The 22,061-nt window shown below is 62.0% G+C and overlaps 1 protein-coding gene across 5 annotated transcripts; it reads left to right on the forward strand.

Annotated features, from left to right (window-relative positions):
• Positions 1 to 9,202: 9,202 nt before the first annotated feature.
• Positions 9,203 to 21,298, forward strand: HOOK2 (hook microtubule tethering protein 2). 5 transcript variants are annotated; one of them, XR_011382851.2, is made up of 22 exons: positions 9,203 to 9,370; positions 9,873 to 9,958; positions 10,053 to 10,125; positions 10,896 to 10,946; positions 11,025 to 11,157; positions 11,281 to 11,348; positions 12,314 to 12,376; positions 12,564 to 12,644; positions 12,738 to 12,931; positions 13,026 to 13,166; positions 13,655 to 13,856; positions 14,104 to 14,214; positions 14,304 to 14,394; positions 14,547 to 14,616; positions 14,934 to 15,071; positions 15,188 to 15,275; positions 15,509 to 15,543; positions 18,964 to 19,042; positions 19,137 to 19,240; positions 19,484 to 19,594; positions 20,709 to 20,780; positions 20,871 to 21,298. XR_011382851.2 is itself a non-coding variant. In XM_051837869.3 (22 exons), exons 1-22 carry the CDS (start codon positions 9,326 to 9,328, stop codon positions 21,021 to 21,023), a joined length of 2,190 nt encoding a protein of 729 aa, XP_051693829.2. In that variant the 5' UTR covers positions 9,203 to 9,325; the 3' UTR covers positions 21,024 to 21,298. The 5 variants fall into 5 exon arrangements, 3 of the variants coding, with proteins under 3 accessions (XP_051693829.2, XP_051693828.2, XP_089172039.1); XR_011382852.2 differs by having other exon boundaries at positions 19,140 to 19,240; XM_051837869.3 differs by having other exon boundaries at positions 18,960 to 19,042; positions 19,140 to 19,240.
• Positions 21,299 to 22,061: the final 763 nt, after the last annotated feature.

Raw genomic sequence — 22,061 nt, forward strand, 5'->3', positions numbered from 1 at the left:
CGGCTGAGACGCGCCAGGAGGAGGGGGCTTTGTGCATCCCGGGGAGGGGTCTTTCCCCTGGTGGGTGACCCCCCAGCAGGCACCTGTATACTCCGTCGCCCGTCCGAGAACCCCTCCCCTAGTCACACTGGGCTTGCCAGCTTCTGGAGTCTGGACCCAGCCCGACGGCCCCGGGCGCGGTCGCCCAACCCCACTCCCTTCCTTAGAAGCAGGCTGGGGAAAGAACGCCTAGGCAGGAAGTGTGGCAACAGCCCCGGGGGATGGAGCCCGGCCCTGTCTCCGTCACTCCGCTCCTACGGGACCGTGCGCCCCGCCCTGGGTCCCGGCCTTCTGCGCCTTTGCGAGAGGAACCTGGACGTGCGCGACCTCCACAGAGGCCTGGGTGCGCAGCGCCCAGCCCGGCCGCACAAGCCTCCTCTCCCCCCCTCCCACAGCAATGGTTCTGCCCGTGGCACCCGCAGGCTCCGTGAAAACAGGCGGAACTGGGACTGTTCCATTGGCCCGCTCAAGGGGGATGCAACTCGCGGAGCGGGGCCTGGTCGCCATAGCAACAAGCTGGCGCTCCCGGCTGGCCGGGCTGGAGGCGGGGCGATGCCCCCACCACCAGCACCACCTCCAGGAGCCTCTCCCCGACGCCCATATTAGGGCACAGGAAGGGGTGGGTCCCGCGCTGTCCTGGGGCCCCGCGCCAGGAGCCAGGAGCCCGGGTATCTGCCAGGTCCCAGGGCGCGCCTGGGCCCCCGGACGGCTAGTCCCGACCAGCCCCGGTCGCCGCCCCCGGGGCCCCCATGGGCCAGGCCCCGCCCAACCGCTCTGGGGTTGCGTCCCGCCAGGCCCGGCCCGGCCCGACCCAGCCCGGCAGGTCCCCGCCTGCCTGCCCGCGGGCCTGGGTCCGGACTTCGCCCCCGGCCCGACGGGGCGCGGAGGGGGCGGGCCAATGCCTCCAGGCGTCCCAGGCGCCTGGGCGGGCTGGCACGGCTGGCGGCGGCCGCGGCGGCGACTGCCTCCTCCCTGGGGCGGGGTGCCCTTCCCTTCTGCCAGGTCTGGGCCCCAACCCGCATACTCGCAGGGGCTGGGGTACCCCTCCCTCGCTCCCGTGAGCCAAAAGACCCCGCTTCTGTGTTTTAACCGGGGGGGGGGGGAGATCCTGACAATCACGGAGAATACCTGGAGAGCTGGCCCACTCCCTCCCCAAGGGGTCCCCTTCATCCGAGACCTCCACGGCCCCCATAAGAGAATAAGAGAATCCAGAAGCCCCTTCCCCAGGGTGGAGGTGGTGTGGTGATTCTGAGGCTTGTAGTTAGATTTGAGGTGGGACTTCCAAACAGCCTGCCAGCCACTGGCTAAGAGCTACGTTCAGTCTCTGTCTCTCTCTCTCTCTCTCTCTCTCTCTCTCTCTCTCTGCCTCCTGGGCCTGTCTTCAGAGAAGGGTCTAGGGGGACTGGAGGGACACGAGGTAAGCCAGCTCTGTTACGGCAGGTGGTGAGTTCCCCCCAGGGTGGGGAAGAGAAGAACAAAGCGACAGGGTGAAAGAGAAACTGGGGCTTCTGTGGAGCTAGGGGAAAGTCCGGCCGAACAGGAGCAGTGGGGAGGAAGATTCCAGAAGACCCTGGGGGGCATCCCCAGTGGATGGAGGGTCCCTGACCTCTGAGTGCCTCCCGCCCCTTCCCCGGCATGGAGAGACTCCCCCACCCCTACCCCCAGGCTCAAGGGAGATTCCTCTGAGTCTTGCAGGGCAGCCTGCCAGGGCTGTGTCTCCCGCCCATGCTAATAACTGCAGCTGGGGCGCAGCGGGCATCGTGGGGCGGGGGCGGGAGGGGGGCACTGGGCAGGGCAGGGCTGGCCGCAGGCAGCACCCTGGGAAGCCGACCTGCAGGTCCCACGGGCCACGGGCCGCACTGAGTCAGCTCTGGCCAAGGGCTGAGGCTGACGGTGCCACAAAGAGTCCCAGAAAATGGCCCAGGGGGTGGGCAGGGACTGACCAGCTGAGTTGTTGGGGGCAAAGGGTTAAGGCAGGGAGAGAGATGATACCACCAGCCTCCCCCCATACCCACCCACCATCAAGACGGGGCGGGAGCAGGGGCAGCAGTAGCAAAGATGGACAGACTGAGAAAGAACAATTATGCCTTTTCATAGTTAACTCTTGCCTCCAAGTGGCCCACAGAGAATCCCATTGGCTGGGAAATCCAGGCTTGTGGGAGAATCCCAGGGAACAGGTGAGAGACTGAGACACACAGGAGACCCTCGGTGCTGGGGCAGGGAGGGGGGAAGGAGCAGACACTTGCCAAATGTCCATCAGTTCCCAAGCGTTAGCTCTAACCCTGGCTAGCTAGGATCTGATTCCGGAGTGTTAACACTTCTGCAGCACCCAGGCAGGCAGGTAGGATTCTGCAGGCTTGCCGACCCCAGAGAGCAAACAGGAAGGTCTCCTTGGTGTTTGTGGCCAGCCCCAGTGTGTCCAAGAGTAGGGGTCCTTTTCCATGCACTTGGCCTAGGGTGTTGGTGTGGGGGGGTGGGGATCCGGCCAGCCAAGGAGGGCGGGGGCCCAGCCAAGCTGGTACAGCCGGTTCCAGGCCCCTGCCAGTCTCACCCTTGTGGCCTGGGCGCCACCCCCTCACGCCGCCCCACTGGCGCCAGGCCTGCCCTGGTGAGGCAGGGTGTGAGGCTAGCCCCCCTCCCCCACCCGGCCTGGGTGCCCAGACTGGCAGTTGGGTACTGCCCAGGCCTTAGGCTCCAGACCAGGCTCTGGCTCCCTCCATGCCTGGGGTAGGTGGGCGGGTGGGTGGGGGCAGGGCAGGATAAGGAGGAAGTTCACCCACCCCCACCCACAGGTCTCGCTGGGGCTTTTGGCCTTGGTACTAGAGAGGGAGACTTCCCCTTCTTATAGATAGCCCAGTGACCCTCCTCCTCCTCCTCCCTGGCCCCACTGACCGGCGGGGGCCCTCACCAGGAAACTGGGCCGGGGGCTGCCCATGAGTCAGCAAGGGGGCAGGCCAGGGCAAGATCCCACAAGTGGCAGCACCCAACCTCTCTTGTCTCTGCCCCTGGGTGTGGACAGGCGCCCGCCCGGGCAGGAGGCCCTCTCTCCCTCCCCCAGGAGCCCCGAACCTGGCAGCCACGTCCCTACCCCCCCCTGAGGTTTGGGGGGATGTGGTGGTGGTGGTGGTGGGGGGTCCTGGACCTTTCTTCCTGGGCAGGAAGCTGCTAGATTTTTCCTGACTGCAGGAAGTCAGCTCAACGTCCTACCAGGACGGTGGTGCTGGGGTGGGGGGTCGGGGGAGATGGGGAGCTGAGCATCACTCAGATCTGGGGCACCCCTAATGAGGGGGCAGGCAGTGAGAACCGGCCCCACCCCCACCCTGGCAGGGGCAGCTAAGCCTCCTAGGGGAAGTGGCAAACAGAGGTGGGGGTGACGTTTGGGGAGAGGAAGTTCCAGGATCTCTCTCTTTCTCTCTGGGAGGCTGGCAGGGTGGAGGCTGGGGGTGGGGTGGGCAGGGGGAAGGCAGAGACAGATCCCAGCCCCAGGCAGCCCAAGTGCTTCTAGAACCTGAGCAAGGTCCCTGGGGGCGGGGGACAAGTGGGTGGCTTGCCTGTTAGGGCGAGCAGCAGTATGTGGGGGCCTCCCTGCCTCTCTGGGCTGTGTTGGCTCAACCCCGGAGCTGGTGGGCCTGGCTGTGTGGGATGCCATTCTTTGTGTGTCTAAGGGGGACAGGAGTGTGTGTGTGTGTGTGCGCGTGTGTGGTCTCTGAAGTGGATTGCTTTCTGGCAGGTCCTGGAAGTACAGTTGTGCAGGCTGCTTTGGGGTGTGTGTGTGTGTGTGTGTGTGTTGGAGGAAGGGGTACGTGTGAGTGTGAGGTCCCTGGCTGGCTTGTGTGGGTGCGGTCTGCCTGTTTGTGTGTGGTCTGGGGTTGGACCCCGTGTGTGTATGTGTGTGCGTGACTGCACACACTGTGGGTCAGACATGTGTGGGACCAGTGGGCTTTGTTCCATCTTCGTCTTTCGGGGTCATCTGCTAGTGTGTGGGCCACAGTTGGCGTCCCCACCACCCCCACCTGGGGAGCTGTCACAGCTGTGAGTGTGTGTGTGTGTGCTTTTCCAGGTCACATGGGCACTTTCTGAGCCTCTCAACCGGCAGGTGCTGCCTGCTTCTCTCTGTCTGGCCCTGTGTATTTGATGGCGTCTTTGGTTGATTTTGCCACATTCATGGTCTCCTTTGGGTAGACCAGCTGCCCGGTTGGCTTTGCCCACTTGTGTGTGTGTGTGTGTGCCCCTGTGTGGTGGCTGTCTCTGTGGCTAGGGTGACAGAGATCTGTGTGTGTCTGGACTGGCCCTCTGAGTAGAGGTGGGGGTGGGGGGAAAGGTGACGATGTGTACCCACATTCCTTCAGCGCCCCCCCCCCCGCCCCCTGTCTGGCCACCCTGGGTCGTGTTTACTCTGCCCCCAGCCTATGTCTACCTTGTCCTGGGAGGGACTGACCCTCTCGTCTGTCCAGCCAGAAGTCCACAGGATGTTCCCCAGACATTGCCCGCCTCTGACATCTCCTCCCTCCCTCCCTCGGGCCACCCGCGGGTCAGGACCCAGGCGTCCAGGCCAGCAGAGGTGGGTGGGGCTGCAGCGTGTGTATGTGTGTGTGTGCGTGCGCACACGCGCGAGTGTCCTTGCACACGCGCGGGCGTGGGGGGGGTCCCTGTCAGGGCACCGGAATGAAGGCTTGGGGGGGCGGGGAGGCGACGGGCTCAACAGGTTCAGTCTCATTCCTGCCCCACCTCTCACTTCCTGGGTGCCCGCCCGGGGCAGGGTGCGGGGGGGTGGTGGTGGTGCGGAGGATGGTGGTGGTGTGGACAGGATGAACCCCACGGCCTCAGAGTGCCTGGGTGGGGCTGCCACTGGGCACCGGGGACACCCAGGCCTCAGAGCTGGGAGGAGTCTCCTGCCCCCTAGACTCTGATGCAGAGTGGTCCATCATTATTCACTCCCTGAACAATCCCATTAACTGGACAACTGGACGGAATTATGCCCCCAAAGATAGGACTGGAACCGTGGCTTCGGATGCAAACCAAGACCCCCCCAGCAGCAAATCCGGCACCTCTCTCTCTCTCTCTCTCTCAGTGGTACACGTGGGGTGGGAGGAAGAGCCCAGGTCCCCATGAGGCCTGGCTCAAGGGGGCGCCTGCTTGCTCTGAGTCAAAATGGGTCCCTGGGTGAAATGAATAAGAAAACGGCTTTAACCGTTTCATCGCCACGATCGGCTGTCCCAAAACTTCCTGTGGGCTGGGCTGGGTTCCAGGAGGCCTCGGTGGTGGTGGGGGGGCGCTCTGCAAATTCAGAGCGGGGTGGGTAGGGGAAGCGCCTCCAGCGACCTTGGCCGCCGGACCGGCTGGAGTATGGGGGGGGGGGTCCTCGAGTCGGCAGCCCCCTCCCCAGGGCCGTGAGTCACACACGGGGAAAGCCGCGAGGAGTGAGTCACGGGGCGGCGGAGGAGGAGCGAGGCCGGCTGCGGCCAGGGGACCCCCGGGATGGCCTGAGTCACACAAGCCCCGGCCTCGCTGACCCCAGCCCCCTATTCCAGAGATCGGGAGAGCTGGAAGCGCACGGGCCGGGCCCCCGTGGACTGCGGAGTTGGAGGCAGGAGGGGGCAGGAAGCAAGGGCCGAGCTGCGCGGGAAGCGCTGGTTGCTATGGCAACGGGGGGGTTGGTCTCAGTTCCACAGGGGGTTCCTCCCCCCCACAGCGGGGACTGCCCCCCGCGCGTTGGGGAAGCACCCGCGCGCGCTCGGTCGAGGGGCCGCGAGTTTCAGGTCGGGCAGGAAGGGGTTAACGGCGGCCCCCTTCCCGGGTTTCACCCGCTTCCCCCAAGTCTCGGGCGGGGCGGGGAGAGGGGGGGCCATGCCCAGTGCGCCCCCCCAGCCCCGCTCGCGCGCGTGCCCACCCGTACCCGGCCGGCCACCCCCGCACGCGCACGCGCGCATGCACGCACGCACGCACGCAACCAGCCCATCTCCTCCCCCGCCCCCGCTCGGAGGCCCGCGCTCACACGCACGACCGCGTCGGGCTCCACGCACGCAGCGACCCCCGTCGTGTCTCACGTCACGCACGACGCACGCGCCCCCGCAGCGCGGGGAGGGGCCGTTCCCGGCGGAGAGCGGGCGGAGAGGCCGGGCCGGGCCGGGAACTCCGAGGATCGCCTGTGCTGAGCAGGGTGTCTTGGCGGGCCTTGGACACTGCGCACTGCACCCCTCCCCCGCCCACGCCCACGCCCACGCCCGCACTCACACCCAAGGGCACAAACGCTGAGCGACCCTCTGTGTCACAGGCCACAGGATGCACCTGCCACACGTTGGCACAAACCCTGGGTAGTCCAGCCAGCCACGCAGCCAGCGTGGACAGGGTCACACCCGGACATAGACAGAGGCACAGATGGTCACGTAGGCACACGGGTCACGTGCCACTTGTGATAGGGACACGCACGCAGCCACACTTTAGCCACAACATCACCAGGTGGACATATGAAAGTGTCAGAAGCTGCTGCCTCTCCCTTCTCTCCCTCGGGGACTGTGAGACACCCCGTAGGGTCACGCGAGGGTCGGTGAGCACAGGCCGGTCAGAGTAGGTACGGTCACAGAAGGAATGCCACTCGAAGCTGCACACAGGGGGCTCTGAGCTTGTCCCAGGGAGGTGCACAAACTGGGGACACATGACAGAGTCCCAGTTCTTCCCTGCAATCCCCAGGAAGACAAAGGGGGCCATGGGCCCAGACACACAGCCTAAAGCCACGTTGTGATGGTCACACTCCCTACTGGTGGACAGAAGGTCAGCGATGGAGACCCCAGTGGGGGCTCCATCTGGAGGAGACGTGGCCACAGCCTAGGGTTAACTGAAACCCCTGGCTGTTACTCTCAGACCTGTTACTCTCAGTCTCCCACCTGCCAGTGCCTCTGTTTGCACTAAACTCACACACACACACACACACACACAGCCTGTTGCACAAACCCCAGGGCCCCAAGACATAGGGCACACATGCCCGTGCACACATGATCCCAGATCCACCCACACCTCCACAAACACAAGCACACTTCCCATGGGAGTGTGTGTGTGTGCACACACACACACACACACACCCAGGAGCAGGGCAGGAGACCAGAGCCCCTGGGAGCATCTTGGATGCAGTCAGCTTGCTAGGGTCCACCCTGTGGTTGTGAACATTCAGGAGGGGGAGGGGAAGGGGTGCTGCCCTCCAGCTGTGGGACCCAGGGTCTCCATCCCCCACCGCCGATGTGGCTGGGTCCCTGCCCAGATGTGAAGGCCGGAGGGGGCCGGCCGGGGTCCAGCTGTGGCCGCAGGGAGGGGCTGAGTCACCCGCTTCCCAGCAGTACAACCCAGGCTGGGCCCAGCTGTTCCTGGAAACAGGCGGGAGGGGGTGGGGTGGGGTCCCCAAACCAGCTGGGGGGCTGCTGGCCCAGACCTGCAGGCTGGCTGGCGCGGTGTTCTCTGTCCCTACAAACGGCTGAGCCCGGGGACCGGGGTGGGAGGGCTCCCTCCCTCCCACCTCCAACAGGGGTTTGTGTCTTTCCAGAGGGTGCGTGCCCCACTTGCTGAACCGAGGGTGCTTGGGAGGGGTCCCCCGAAGGTGGGATTCTTTGCTGACCCAAATGGCAGGCTGTGGCTCCTTCCCCAAACTGCAGGCCTGCGGCTCCCTAAGCATTTGGGGAGGGACCACCCATAACATCACACCAACCTTGGGACAATTTAAGGCCATTTCTCAAATATTTGGATCCCTAGCTTTCTCCTAACATCCTGGTCACCCCCCTGCCGCCCCACCCACCAATATTTGACACTGTCCAACCCCATCCCTGGCTCCTTCCTGGCTCACCTCCCACTGCTACCCAGGGCACGGTGGTCTTGCTTCTCTGCACCCCCCCATCCTGCCCCATTCCAGGACCCTCTCCCCTGGTATGGGTGCAGGATGGTGGGGGGTGGGGGAGGCACCGGCTGCTGTTCCCACGCCCGCCCTCCGGAAGACAGTCCAGGCCGGAAGCCGGTGCTACTGGCCTTGTCCCCTCCCCCCCACTACCCCGCCACCTCCCCACCCGCTCCCAAGGGCTGGACTTTGGAAAAACAACACGCGAGGAGGTTGTGGGGGTGTGGAGCAGCCTCCGGGCCCCCGCCCTCCCCCCCAGGCCGTACGGCTGAGCGCCCGAGTAGGCTGGGCCCGGCTGTCTGGGTGCTGAGTGACTGTGTCTGTGCCAAGTGGGCGTGGACAGCCGGGAGTGGGGGTGGGGGAGGGGACGCTGCTGGTCACCCTGCCCACTCCACTCCGCTCCGGGTGGACAGCGCGCGTCCCTCTCCTCCCTGCGGTCACAGCTAATAACCTCTAATTACTGCACCAGACTCCGCCTGCCCGCCCGCCCGCCCGCGGGGGAGGGAAGGGCTGCCCGGGGACCCTAGGGTCAGAGGCCACTGGCCAGGAGGGACTTGGAGGGCCCCTGTCCTCAAGGCCGCTTCCACCGTGGAGTCCGTGTATTATGTAAGAGGTGATCAGGGCAGGGGCCGCCTACGGCAAGCGCCCCAGGCTTGGAACTGGATGGTGCACCCCGACTGTGGTCGCTTTCCTTCGATCCCCGCCCCCCGCCCCGACAGCCGCCTCTGCCTGCGCCGCCCCAGCGGGATCTGGGGGGTGGGCGCGCCCGCTCCCTGTCGCGGGCCCTGTCCCCGCGACCTGCGCGCCCCCTGGTGGGCTGCAAGCGCCGCGCGGCCTCGGCCGGGTCCCGGGTTCCCTCAAGGGGAGGCCGGAGTCAGGCGGGGAAATGTTTGTGTCCACCCTCCTAGGACGTGCGTGCGGCTGACCCTTCCTGCCGGAGGACCCCCCGTGTCCCCAGGATCCCTCCTTGAAGTCCATAGAATGTTCTAGCTCACCCCTCCCCCCGGACGGATCAAGGTGGTTGAGATCTCTGATCATAAAGGGATGAGACAAGAAATGTCAGCCGCAGGAGAGCACGCGAATGCGCCTGTACCAGAGGAAGACGCGTCACCCCCCAAAATGAGGGGAGTCACCCTCAGCAACACGCAACCGTGGGCCAGACTGACCCCTAGCGGCGAAGGGCGAGAGGCTGCTCGCTGCCCGAATCCAAGATGGCGGGGCTGGAGACAAGAGCGGGCGTCGGGAAGCGATCACGTGTGAGGGGGCGGGGCCTGCGCCGAGGGGGCGGGGCTGGGCGGCGCTCTAGGCCGAGCGGGAGGTCGGGGCTGCGGGCGCTCGCTGGTGGCGGACCCGGAGGCGGCTGCGGCGCGGGGGCTCGTTGGCCTGGGTCGAATCCGATCGGGAGCCATGAGCGTGGACAAAGCCGAGCTATGCGGGCCTCTGCTCACCTGGGTAGGTCGGGGGGCGGGGCTGGGGACAGGTGTGCGCCCACTCCTCTCGCCTGGGACCCCTCTGGCCCTTAACTTGGCCAGCGCCTCCGGCCTGGGGCTGGAAGGAGGAAGGGGATTGGCGGCCGGTGGGCCGTTGGACTCTGGCCTGAGCACCCGCCCCCATCACGTGGCAGAAAGAACAGGTGAGGCCCCGCCCCCCGTGGCTGGCTCACGTGGGCTGAGGGCACAGGTGAGTTGCCTGGTCACGTGGTGCCTGTGAGGCCCAGGTGATTCCGTGGTGCCGCCCTGGCCTGACGCGCCGGCTTCACTGAGCAGAGGTGAGGTGAGACCACGCCCCCTTTGGGCTCAGGTGCTTCGGAGCTGATCTGTGAAGCAACAGGCCAGCTTCCCCCGAGTCGCGTGAGGTTCCTGCTGGCTGAAAAAGTGCAAAACGGGAGGGGGGGACCTCCCCCCCCCCCAGGGTCCCGACTCTGTTCCCATTCGCCTTTCGTTTTCCTGGCCAGTTACAGACATTCCAAGTTCCAACCCCCTGTGCGAGCCCCCAGGATCTGAGCAGTGGCCTGGCTATAGCGCACGTGTTACATCAGATGTGAGTTGGGTTGAGGCGGGAGCCCCTACCCTCGGCCAGAAGGGTCCCCCAGCCAGCTCATCCCACCTGCTTGTCCCCTCTCCTCCACCCCCAGAGACCCCGCCTGGTTCAACGAGGCATGGCTCCGGGATATCTTAGAGGACCCAGATCCCAACTGGAGGCTGAAGGTGACGACAGGTGCACTCATTACTAGGGGAACAGCCCGAGAAGGGTTAGGTTGACACTGGTGGACAGACAGACAGACAAATGTCTGGGGCTCAAGGAACCATTGCTCTTGGCCTCGTTCTGACGATGTGGAAACAAAATCGAGCTGCACGTGCAAACGTACAAGAATCAACTCCCGATAGGAGGCAGCTGGACCGATTGCCATGTGTGATTGGGAGGATCAGCATTCTGATATGCAAAGCCCCCGGGCTGGGGGAAATTAGCCGTGGGGTCACAAGAGAGATCTAAAGGGACAAGACTTGCGGGACGTGAGGTCATAGGGGCCTTGGCAGTGTGTGTGTGTGTGTGTGTGGATTCTATTTTAAGTAAGGTGGAAAGTCACAGAAGGGTTAGCGCCCAGGGAAGATTTCCATTCTCCAAGGCTCCCTCTGGCTGCCTGGGAGGGGAATGGTGTTTGAATACAGGCAGGAAGAGGACCCGGGATCCGGGGCCAAGAGGTGGCAAATGGGCAGGTGCTGAGAAGTGGTTGGACTGCCACAAAGATGATCAGATGGTAAAAAAAAAAAAAAAAAAAAATCAGCCCGCTAGCAGCCAGACAGGGGAGGCGGGAGGCAGGGGTCGCTCCAAGGGGAGGAGACATTGGAAGGAAGAATGACTCTAAACAGAACAAAATGCGCAGGTCTGAGCAAGGAGGTGGAGTGGACAGACTTGGGGTGGGGGGGCGCGCCCCGTGGACCCCTTTGTACACAGCTGCTTGCCTGTCCGTCCCCAGATCAGCAACTTGAAGAGCATCTTAGAGAGCGTGGTGGAATACTCCCAAGATGTAAGCAGCTCGGGGGTGTGGTGGGGAGATGGGGGTGGGGCCAGGAACCCTGGCACCCCCTCCTCGCCTCGTCCTCAGGTGCTGGGGCATCCCGTGTCAGAGCAGCACCTTCCCAACGTGAACCTCATTGGAGAGTTCTCTGATCCCGCCGAACTCGGCAGACTGCTCCAACTGGTGCTGGGCTGTGCCATCAGTTGCGAGAAAAAGCAGGGTATGTGTGTGTGTGTGTGGAGGGGATTCAGGAGGTCCCCAGGGTAGTCCCCAGAGGAAGTCCTTATTCCTCCCCCTGCCTGCCCCCGGCCCCTCCCTCCCATCTTGACCCCTCCCCCTCCAGAGCATATCCAGAGAATCATGACCCTGGAGGAATCCGTTCAGCATGTGGTGATGGAAGCCATCCAAGAGGTGGGTGAGGGTGCCCCCGCGTGGTGGCGGTCGCGCAGCGGCCGGGGAGGCACTGCCCCCTGGTGAGGGCTGGGGCTCTGCCCGGAAGTCAGCTGGCCAGACTCCTCCAATCTAGCCGGCTCCACAGATTTCACCACTGTCTGAGCTGCAGGCTGGAGGGCAGCCCCTAGGGTTCTCAGACAGAAGTGCCCTTGGGCGGGCTTTGAGTCACAGCGGGTTCTAAGCCGCTGCCTGGGGCATCTGCATTCCATATCGCAATGGCAGTTCAAGTCCCGGCTCCTCTGCTAATGTGCCTGGGAAAGCATCGGAAGATGGCCCAAGTCCTTGGGGTCCCTGCCACCCACGTGGGAGACCCGGATGGAGCTCCAGGCTCCTGGCTTCAGCCCGGCCCAGCCCTAGCTGTTGTGAGCATTTGGGAGAGGGAACCGGCAGGTGGAAGATCTCTCTCTCTCTGCCTTTCAAGTAAATAAATAAGTAATCTCTTAAAAAAAAAAAAAGTGATCGGCCGGCGCCGTGGCTCAATAGGCTAATTCTCTACCTGCAGCGCCGACACACGGGGTTCTAGTCCCGGTTGGGGCACAGGATTCTGTCCCAGTTGCTCCTCTTCCAGGCCAGCTCTCTGCTGTGGCCTGGGAGTGCAGTGGAGGATGGCCCAGGTTCTTTGGGCTCTGCACCCGCATGGGAGACCAGGGGAAGCACCTGGCTCCTGCCATCGGATCAGCGCGGTGCGCCGGCTGCAGCGCGCTGGCCGCAGCGGCCATTGAGGGGGTGAACCAACGGAAAGAGGAAGACCTTTCTCTCTGTCTCTCTCTCACTGTCCATTCTGCCTGTCAAAAAAAAAAAAAAAAGTGACCTTGAAGACAGGAGAGTGGAAAGGTTCTCTTGCTGGGTCATAGAAGCCCTGAAACCTATCCAAAGAGACCCCAGCTCATTACACTGCTTTTTCTCTATGCCCCTCCCCCCAGCTCATGACCAGAGACACGCCCGACTCTCTGTCCCCAGAGACCTACGGCAACTTCGATACCCAGGTGAGGGGTGGGAGGCAACCTTGCGAGAGGTCCCAAGGTCATGACTACCACCTCTACCCTATTCTAGACTGTTCCACTGCCAAGACCCCCAAAGCGCCCACATCAGTGCTGGGAGGACCCCTTGGGGGGTCCTGGCTTTCTTTTAACATCCAGAGGAGTCCCTCTCTTCCCCCGCCTCCCCACCTAGTCCCGCAGGTACTACTTTCTGAGCGAGGAGGCTGAGGAAGGAGATGAAATACGGCAGCACTGTCTGGACCTGGAACGACAGGTGGGGCTGGGCTAGGGGGTGCCGGAGGGGCTACAGGTGCACCTGGGGCGGGGGTCACCTCAACTCTTACGTATCTCGATGCTCTGCCCGCAGCTGGTGCTCCTGTCGGAGGAGAAACAGAGTCTGGCGCAGGAGAACGCGGCGCTGCGGGAGCAGGCGGGCCGGCCAGCGGCGGGGGCAGCGGCGGGGGCGGCGGCAGCATCCGAGGGCGCTCCCCCGGGTCTCACCAACAAGAAGCTACTGTTGCTGCAGTCCCAGTTGGAGCAGCTCCAAGAGGAGAACTTCAGGTGTGGCTCGGTGGGGCTGGGGTCCACACCAGCCAGGCCATAGGCGGGGTGGCCAGGGCGGCTCCTTCATTCACGCCCCCCACTCCCACCCCAGGCTGGAGAGCAGTCGCGAAGACGATCGGCAGCGCTGCGCCGACCTGGAGCGGGAGGTGGCAGAGCTGCAGCAGCGGAACCAGGCGCTGACCAGCCTGGCCCAGGAGGCGCAGGCCCTAAAGGATGAGATGGATGAGCTGCGGTAAGGGGACCTGGTTACCCGCTGTGTGACCCCCTCCCCCGCCCTGATTCCCAAGAAACTCCCAGAATGAGCTCCAGAGCCCACCATGCCATCCTGGACCCCACGGTACCCTCCAGGCCCCTCCCCCCACCATCCTGAATCCCAGGATGTCTATGGGTGTCTAGACCCCCCTCATACACAGTGTCCCTTGTCACTCCCATATGAGGCTTCCAGGACCCCCTAGCACCACCACCCCCCCCAGCAAACACGGCAGCCCCTTCCTCCCCAGTGTTCTGTGTCCCCATAAGCCCACTAAGGATCGAAGATTATACCCCAGGCTGATCATGGCTGTCATGCACCCCCTCCACGCCCCCAAACCAACCAGAGCTAACTCCACCCCCTGCCCTGAGGACCCCACTTCCCAGGGCCCGACCCCTGGCTGCTCCTGTTCCCCAGCCCTCCCTCTCTCTCTCTCTCTCTTCCCCCCGTCCTCCCCCTCCCTCCTCCAGGCAGTCCTCCGAGCGAGCTGGGCAGTTGGAGGCCACGTTGAACAGCTGCCGGCGCCGCCTGGGGGAGCTGCGGGAGCTGCGGCGCCAGGTGCGGCAGCTGGAAGAATGCAACGCGGGCCATGCAGAGCGCACGCGGCAGCTGGAGGATGAGCTGCGCCGGGCCGGCTCGCTGCGCGCCCAGCTTGAGGCCCAGAGAAGACAGGTGCAGCTGGCTGATGGAGTCTGGGGCAGGGATGCCTGGGGTCGGGGTGGGCGGAGCTGGGTGCCCTGAGCCCCTCCCCCATTTTCAAGTGTGATGTCTATAAGTCATGCCCCTTAGGTCCACCCCTCCCTCCCTGGTTTGAGTCTAGAAGCCCCTCCCTCCTTTCCCCTTAAAGCCCTGCCCCTCCATGTCCTTGGCCCCGCCCCTTCACCAGTACATGCCCTCCCTCCGCCCCCGCCCGGTTCAGGTGCAGGAGCTGCAGGCCCAGCGGCAGGAGGAGTCCATGAAGGCAGAGAAGTGGGTATTCGAGTACCGCAACCTGGAGGAAAAGTACGAGTCAGTGGCGAAGGAGAAGGAGGTGAGGCTGGGGTCCTGCGGCCCAAGCCCCGCCCATCCCAGGACAGCCCCTCCCTTTCCTGGCCTCACCTGGCTGCCCCATCTCCGCAGCGGCTGCTGGCGGAGCGAGACTCCCTGCGGGAAGCCAACGAGGAGCTGCGTTGCGCCCAGCTGCAGCCGCGGGGGTTGCAGACCCAGGCTGGTGAGCTGGGGGACCCAGTACAGGAGCGTTGCGGTCTAGGGGTGGAAGGGGGGGAGGGGAAGCTGAACTTGAACCCCTAAAGAGGACCTCCCCCCTGCCCCCCGCCATGAGATCCCAGGCGGCGAGCTGAGGACTTTCCTTGCATCCACCAGACCCTTCCCTGGACCCCACGCCGCCAGCCCTGGAAAACTTAGCAGCTGAGATTCTACCTGCGGAGCTCAGGTATCCTGGGGTGGGGGTGGGCGCGTGACTCAGAATCTGGCCTGCTCACCTCCCACCAGCCTTGTGGTTTTTTGGTTTTGCTTCCAAAGTCCTAGCTGGGGCCCTTAGTCCCTTCCCCACGTGCCCCCGCCACCCCCACCCTATACACTTGGATTTCTGCCCCAAGGTCCAGGCCCAGCCTCAGTAATAGCCCCAAATGCCCCACTCAGAGTAATTCTCCTACCCCGGCCTCTTCCTTCCCTTACCTGCCTGCACCCAGCCGTCGCCCTGCCGGGCAGCCCCGCAATCCTGCTCACTCCTGCCTCTCGCCCGGGCAGGGAGACCCTCGTGCGCCTGCAGCTAGAGAATAAGCGGTTGTGCCAGCAGGAGGCGGCCGACCGCGAGCGGCAGGAGGAGCTGCAGCGCCACCTAGAGGAGGCCAACCGCGCGCGCCACGCGCTGGAGACCCAGCAGCGGTGAGAGCCCGGCCCTGCGGGGTGGGGGGTGGGGGTGGGGGGGTGGGGGAGTCCCCACGTGGTGCATGGAGGGTCTGGGGGCGCTCGCAGGCTCTCAGCCGCCTCCACGCCCGCAGACTGAGCCAGCAGCAGGTGTCGGAGCTGCGGGGCCAGGTGGAGGATCTGCAGAGGGCCCTACAGGAACAGGGCGGGAAGACGGAGGATGTGAGCGCCCGCCTCCTCCCTGCCCAACCCTCCCTTGCGTGCCCCGCCCACCTACCCTCCCAAGTAACCCTTCTTTCTCTGCTTTCCGCTGCGCTTGTCTGGTGCAGGCCATTGTGAGTATACCGGGCTAGGGAGGCACCTGGCGCTCACTCCAGGGAGGGGCTCAGCTCTGGGGTCCCTACCCTTCCCTCTTCCCCCGTGCCCCAACTCACCTCCTAAACTTTCTCTTCTAGTCCACCTTGTTGAAGAGGAAGTTAGAGGAACACTTGTAAGTCACGGAGCAGAGAGCGCTCCTGCGGGGGATGGGGTGCTAGGACGGAGAGGTGGGAGATGGGATTGGGGAGGGGTCCCTTGAGGAGCTGCTGAAGGAGGAGGGAGGACACCAAGATACAGACCGAGGGCACGGTTTTGGCAGGGTCTCCTAGGCCAAGGCAATGGGTGTGGACTGTGTGTTGGGAACAGCAGGCAGCCATAGAGCGGTTGTCGGCTAGGTCCTTTGCTTGTTTTTCTCTATTTGAAAGGCAGAGAGAGAGACAGACAGGGAGAGAGATCTTCCACCTGCTGGTTCACTCCCCCAAGTGCCTGAAATAGCCAGCACTGGGCCAGGCCAAAGCCAGGAGCCAGGGGGCCAGCGTTGGGACGCAGTGGGTTAAGCCTGCGTATGTGTCCCCGGCTGCTCCACTTCTGATCCAGGTTCCTGCTGATGTGCCTGGGAAGGCAATGAGTGCTCAGGCCCCTGCCACTCACATGGGAGACCCGTGGAGTTCCTGGCTCCTAGGTTTGGCCCAGCCCTGGATTGTTAGGGGGCATTTGGGAAGTGAACAAATGGATGGAATTCTCTCTTTCTGTTGCTCTGCTTTCAAATAAACAATTTATAAAAAAGAAAAAGAAAAGAAAGAAACCCAGGAGCCAGGAATTCAATCCTGGTCTCCCACGCACATGGAAGGGACCCAGGGCTTGGAGCCTGCCGCCTCTCATGGTGTGCACCTGTTGGATTGGATGTGGAGGAGCTGGAATTGGAACCAGACACTGTGTGTGATATGGTGATGTGGACGTCCCAAATGGTGGTTTAACCTCTGTGCCACACACCATCCCCTCAATTAAAAAATTTTAATCAACACAAGAATTATACCTACATGCCAGGGTACACCATGGTATTTCATCCCATGTATACCATGTGGAATAAGCAGATCAGAATAAGTGCCAGGCCGGCGCCGCAGCTCACTTGGCTAATCCTCTGCCTGCGGCACTGGCACCCTGGGCTCTAGTCCTGATTGGGGCGCCGGATTCTGTCCAGTCCAGTTCTCTGCTGTGGCCTGGGAAGGCAGTGGAAGATGGCCCAAGTGCTTGGGCCCTGCACCCACGTGGGAGACTAGGAGGAAGTACCTGGCTTCTGGCTTTGGATCAGTGCAGTGCACTGGCTGTAGCAGCCATTTGGGGGGTGAACCAACAGAAGGAAGACCTTTCTCTCTTGTCTCTCTCTCTCTCACTGTCTAACTCTGCCTGTCAAAAAAAAAAAAAAAAAAAAAGTGCCATGTGCATCACCTTAAACAATCATCTTTTCAGGCCTGGCGCTGTGTTATAACAGGCTAAGCCGCCACCTGCAGTGCTGGCATCCCATATGGGTGCCGGTTCCAGTGCCGGCTGCTCCACTTCCAATCCAGCTCCCTGCTAATGCACCTACGAAAGCAGTGGAAGATGGGCCAAATACTTGGGTCCCTGCACCCATGTGGGAGACCAGGCTGGAGTTCCTGGCTCCTAGCTGCTGCTTGGTCAGCCCTGCCATTGCAGGCATTTGAGGAGTGAACCAGGGGTTGGAAGATTCTCTCTGCCTCTGTCCTTCCCTCTGTAACTCTGCCTTTAAGTAAATAAATACATCTTTACAAGGGAAAAAAAAAAAACTTTGCAATTTCAAACGATACATCCAAATGTAACCTTGTCTGTACCTCCTTTTGTTTGTGGGCGGATCTATGACAAAAGTAGAATTGGTGGCTCAAGGAACATGCATTTAGAGTTTCAGTAGACACGGCCAAAGATTTTCTTTTCTTTTCTTTTTTTTTTTTAAGGTTCATTTTATTGAGGCTGGCATTATGGTGCAGTGGGTTAAGCTACCACCTGCAGTGTCAACATCCCTTGTGGTTGCCAGTTCGAGTCCTGGCTGCTCCTCTTCCAATCCAGCTCCCCACTAATGAGCCCGGGAAAGCAGTGGAAGATGGTCCAGGTGCTTGGGCCCCTGCACCCATGTGGGATACCCAGAAGAAGCTCCTGGCTCCTGGTTCTGGCCTGGCCCAGCCCAGCCATTGCAGCCAACTGGGGAGTGAACCAGCAGATGGAAGACCTCTCTTTTCCTCTCTCTCTCTCCCTCTCTGTAACTCTGCCTTTCAAACAAATAAATCTTTTTTTTTTAAGATTTATTTATTTACTTTAAAGTCAGAGCTACAGAGAGAGAGAAGGAGAAGCAGAGAGAGAGAGAGAGAGAGAGAGAGGTCTTCCATCTGCTGGTTCACTCCCCAGTTGGCTGCAACGGCTGGGCTGGGCCAGGCCGGAGCCAGGAGCCAGGAGCTTCTTCTGGGTCTCCCACGTGGGTGCAGGAGCCCAAGGGCTTGGACCATCTTCTGCTGCTTTCCCAGGCCACAGCAGAGAGATGGATCAGAAGTGGAACAGCTGGGACTTGAACTGGCACCCATATGGAATGCCGGCACTGCAGGTGGCGGCATTATCTGCTATGCTACAGTGCTGGCCCCATAAATCTTATTTATTTATTTATTTATTTATTTTGACAGGCAGAGTGGACAGTGAGAGAGAGAGACAGAGAGAAAGGTCTTCCTTTGCCATTCACCCTCCAATGGCTGCTGTGGCTGGCGCGCTGTGGCCAGCGCACCGCGCTGATCTGATGGCAGGAGCCAGGTACTTATCCTGGTCTCCCATGGGGTGCAGGGCCCAAGCACTTGGGCCATCCTCCACTGCACTCCCTAGCCACAGCAGAGAGCTGGCCTGGAAGAGGGGCAACCAGGACAGAATCCGGCGCCCCGACCGGACTACAACCGGTGTGCCGGCGCCGCAAGGCAGAGGATTAGCCTAATGAGCTGCGGCGCCGGCCAAATCTCTTCTTTTTAAAAAATATTTATTTTGAAAGGCAGAGTTAGTGAGAAAGAGAGGGATCGATCATCCATCAACTGGTTCACTCCCCACCTAGCTACAATAGCTTGGTCCAGCCCCAGAGCCCTGACCTCCATCTGGGTCTCCCACGTGGATGGCAGGGGTCCAAGCACTTGGGCCATCTTTCTGCTGCTTCCCCAGGTACATTAGCAGGGAGCTGGATCGGAAGTGGGGCAGCCGGGACTCGAACCTGTGCTCCTATGGGATGCTGTAGCAGCGCCTTAACTTGCTATGCCACAAGGCTGGCCCTTTTGTCCTAAGACTTTAGGGTTTCTAGAAAGATCTCTGTTTGCTGGGTGGAGAATGGATGAGGGGTTGAAAGCAGGAGAGGCTGGCTAGGGATGATGGTGGGTGGACAGGCTTTTGAAGGTGGGGGTAGGAGGAGGGCAGGGGTCTTGTGCAGGGCCGGGGGCCAGGGCACTCAGTCCCCTAGGGAAGAGGGGGCAGGCAGAGCGATCCCTGCGGCTGATCCCAGGGCTCAGCCTGCTCTGCCGTCCCCACGCACGCTCGTGCGCACACACGCAGGCAGAAGCTGCATGAGGCAGACCTGGAGCTGCAACGGAAGCGAGAGTACATCGAGGAACTGGAGCCACCGGCCGACAGCAGCAGTAAGCGGAGCCCCAGTGCGCGAGGGAGGGCGGGCAGAGCCCAGAGACAGGAGCCTGGCGTGTGGCTGACCGCCTCCCGCCCTGGTGCCCCCAGCAGCGCGGCGCATTGAGGAGCTACAGTATAGCCTGCAGAAAAAAGACGCCGACTTGCGGGCCATGGAGGAGCGGTACCGCCGCTACGTGGACAAGGCGCGCACGGTGCGGACGCTGTGGGGGTGGGGTGGGGGCAGGGGTGGAGTCTCCCGCAGAGGCCCCCATTTTCTGGGCCTCTTGCCCCCCACCCTGCACCTGCTGCTCCCCCCCACCTCCCGCGCACAGTTCTGTAAACTGCCCGCCCTCCCTACCATGGGAACAGGTGGTCAAATGTGAATGCACCCCAGAATGTCCAAGGGGTGGGGCGGGGCCAAGATCACCTGGCCTGTGACTCCGCCTCACCCATAGGTCATGCAGGCCCTGGAACCTAAGCAGAGGCCCCCTGCAGGGCCGCCCCCAGAGCTGCATGCCCTGAGGTCACAGCTCCGGGATCGGGACATCCGAATCCGGCACCTAGAGGTGGGTCTACCTGTCTCTCTTGGCACTCCCCCCCCACCCCCCAGCATGTAGAGCCCCTCATTGATTTCTCTGTGGGATGGCATCATGGCACAGATTAATTCACGGCCTGTGACACCGGCATCCCATAGGGGAGCTGGTTCGAGTCCCAACTGCTCCACTTCTGATCCAGCTCCCTGCTAATGCGCTTGGGAAAGCAGTGGAAGATGGCCCAAGTCCTTGGGCCCCTGCACCTGCATGGGAGATCTGGAAGAAGCTCCTGGCTCCTGGCTTTGACCTGGGTCAGCCCTGGCCATTGTGGCCATTTAGGGAGTGACCCAGCAATTGGAAGATCTCTCTCTTTCTCTCCCCTGTTCCTCCCTCTGTGACTCTGCCTTTCAAATAAGTAAATAAATCTTTAAAAAACTAAAAATAAATTTAAAAAATTATTTTTGAAAGATTTATTTATTTGAGAGGCAGAGTTACAGAGAGAGAGGGAGAGACTAGAAATAGGGGTCTTCCATCTTCTCTAAATGGCTGCCACAGCCAGGGCTCGGCCGACCAGAAGCCAGGAGCTTCTTCCAGGTCTCCCTCGTGAGTGCAGGGACCTAAGCACTTGGGCCATCTTCCACTGCTTTCCCAGGTGCATTAGCAGGGAGCTGGGTCAGAAGTGGAGCAGCCAGGACTTGAACTGGTGCCCAGATGGGGTGCTGGCATTGCAGGTAGCAACCTTATGTCACAATGCTGGCCCCAGATATAAAACGATTTTAAAGATTTATTTATTTGAAAGGTGGAGTTAGACACACACGCACACACACACACACACACTAAAGATGGAGATCTTCCATCCGCTTGTTTACTTCCCCCAAATGCCTGAGACAGCCAGGACTGGGGACCAGGCAGGAGCCAGGAGCTCCATCCGGGTCTCCCACGTGGGTGGCAGGGGTCCAGGCACTTGAGCTGTCACCTGCTGCTTCCCGGCCGCATTAGCTGGGAGCTGGATTGGAAGTGGAGCAGCCGGCACTGGGACCTGCACTCTGATACGGGCTGTGGGTATCCTGAATAGAGGCTTGACCCGCCGTGCCCGATGCCAGCCCCGTCTCCCCGCTAAGGTCCCTAACTCCTGTCTCCTTGGCAGGTGGACTATGAGAAGAGCCGAAACCAGCGAGAGCAGGAGGAGAAGCTGCTCATCAGCGCCTGGTATAACATGGTGAGCGTGACGTCACCGTGCGTGCGTGCCGCGGCTGGGAGCGCGGACGTCATCTGCCCTCAGCGACACCTCCTCCCTCCGTCCATCCAGGGCATGGCCTTGCAGCAGCGCGCCGGGGAGGAGCGGGCACCCGCCCACGCCCAGTCCTTCCTGGCCCAGCAGCGTCTGGCCACCAACGCCCGCCGCGGACCGCTGGGACGCCTGGGGTCGCTGAGCCTCCGCCCAGCCACCGACAAACACTGACACGCCTGGAGCCTCTGCCTGCTGCCCGGGCCAGCCAGGGCTCGGCCCGACCTGGGATTCCTCCGACTCCCACGGTGCCCAGCGCCGGGGCCCTGGCCAGCAGCTGCACCCATGTCCGTCCTTTGGTGTGGGAAAGGAGAGGTGGCCCGGGATGGCCCTGTTCTCTGAAGCCGTGTGGTTTTTATCTTTGATTTTTTCTCTTGGGCGGTAACGTGCTGTCTGGGGAGAACATGGTTTTCTATCTGAGAAAAAACAATAAAGACTTTGAACTGGCACCACGGTGAAGGGGAGAAGTCGGGCCGGGGACTCTTTGAGATCATAACAGTATCTTGACTTGCATTCTTACTCAAGTGTGAGTGATTGGTAGCCCCAGTGACAGGTGGGAATCGTGTGTGTGTGTGTGTGTGTGTTTAATTTGGTGAAGATTTATTTGGGGGGCCAGTGCCCTGGTTAGGCCGCCACCTGCAGGACTGGCATCCCACATGGGCACCAGTTCAAGTCCCGGCTGCTCCACTTCCTGTGGGGAGCTACTCGGACTAGACTGTTACTGGAATTAAGACTTATTCTATGCATCTGCTCTCCCACAATATGGCGCTGAGAAGGGAGTAACAACTTCTACGCAGCTGCCTCTCGCCAACTTGAGTGATGACCTGCAGGAGCTGATCCTGCTCCTGATTGGAGGAGAGCAGCGTACTCGGCGTGTGGGTAGCAGAGTTGGGATTGGTGGAAGAGGACTATAAAGGAGGAGAGAGACAACATGCACCAGGAACATCTATCTGAAGGAACACCTGTGCAGCCCCTGAGAGAGCCGGTCGGCGGTGTGCCGCTCCCCCGCGGAAGTGGGGAAAGTGGCAGGGGGAACTGCCCTTCCACGGAGGTGGAAGGGACGGTAGCCAACCCGGGAAGAACCAGCAGCAAACCCGGGAAGGGCCGAGCAGACAAAAGAACAGCGCAGGGTCCTGTGTTGCTCCTCCACGAAGAGGGGGAGCGACAACTTCCGATCCAGCTCTCTGCCATGGGAAAGCAGCGGGGAATGTT

Source organism: Oryctolagus cuniculus, chromosome 16 (assembly GCF_051225735.1).
Source record: "Oryctolagus cuniculus isolate XC-2025 breed Fujian yellow rabbit chromosome 16, ASM5122573v1, whole genome shotgun sequence".
Classification (NCBI taxonomy): domain Eukaryota; kingdom Metazoa; phylum Chordata; class Mammalia; order Lagomorpha; family Leporidae; genus Oryctolagus; species Oryctolagus cuniculus.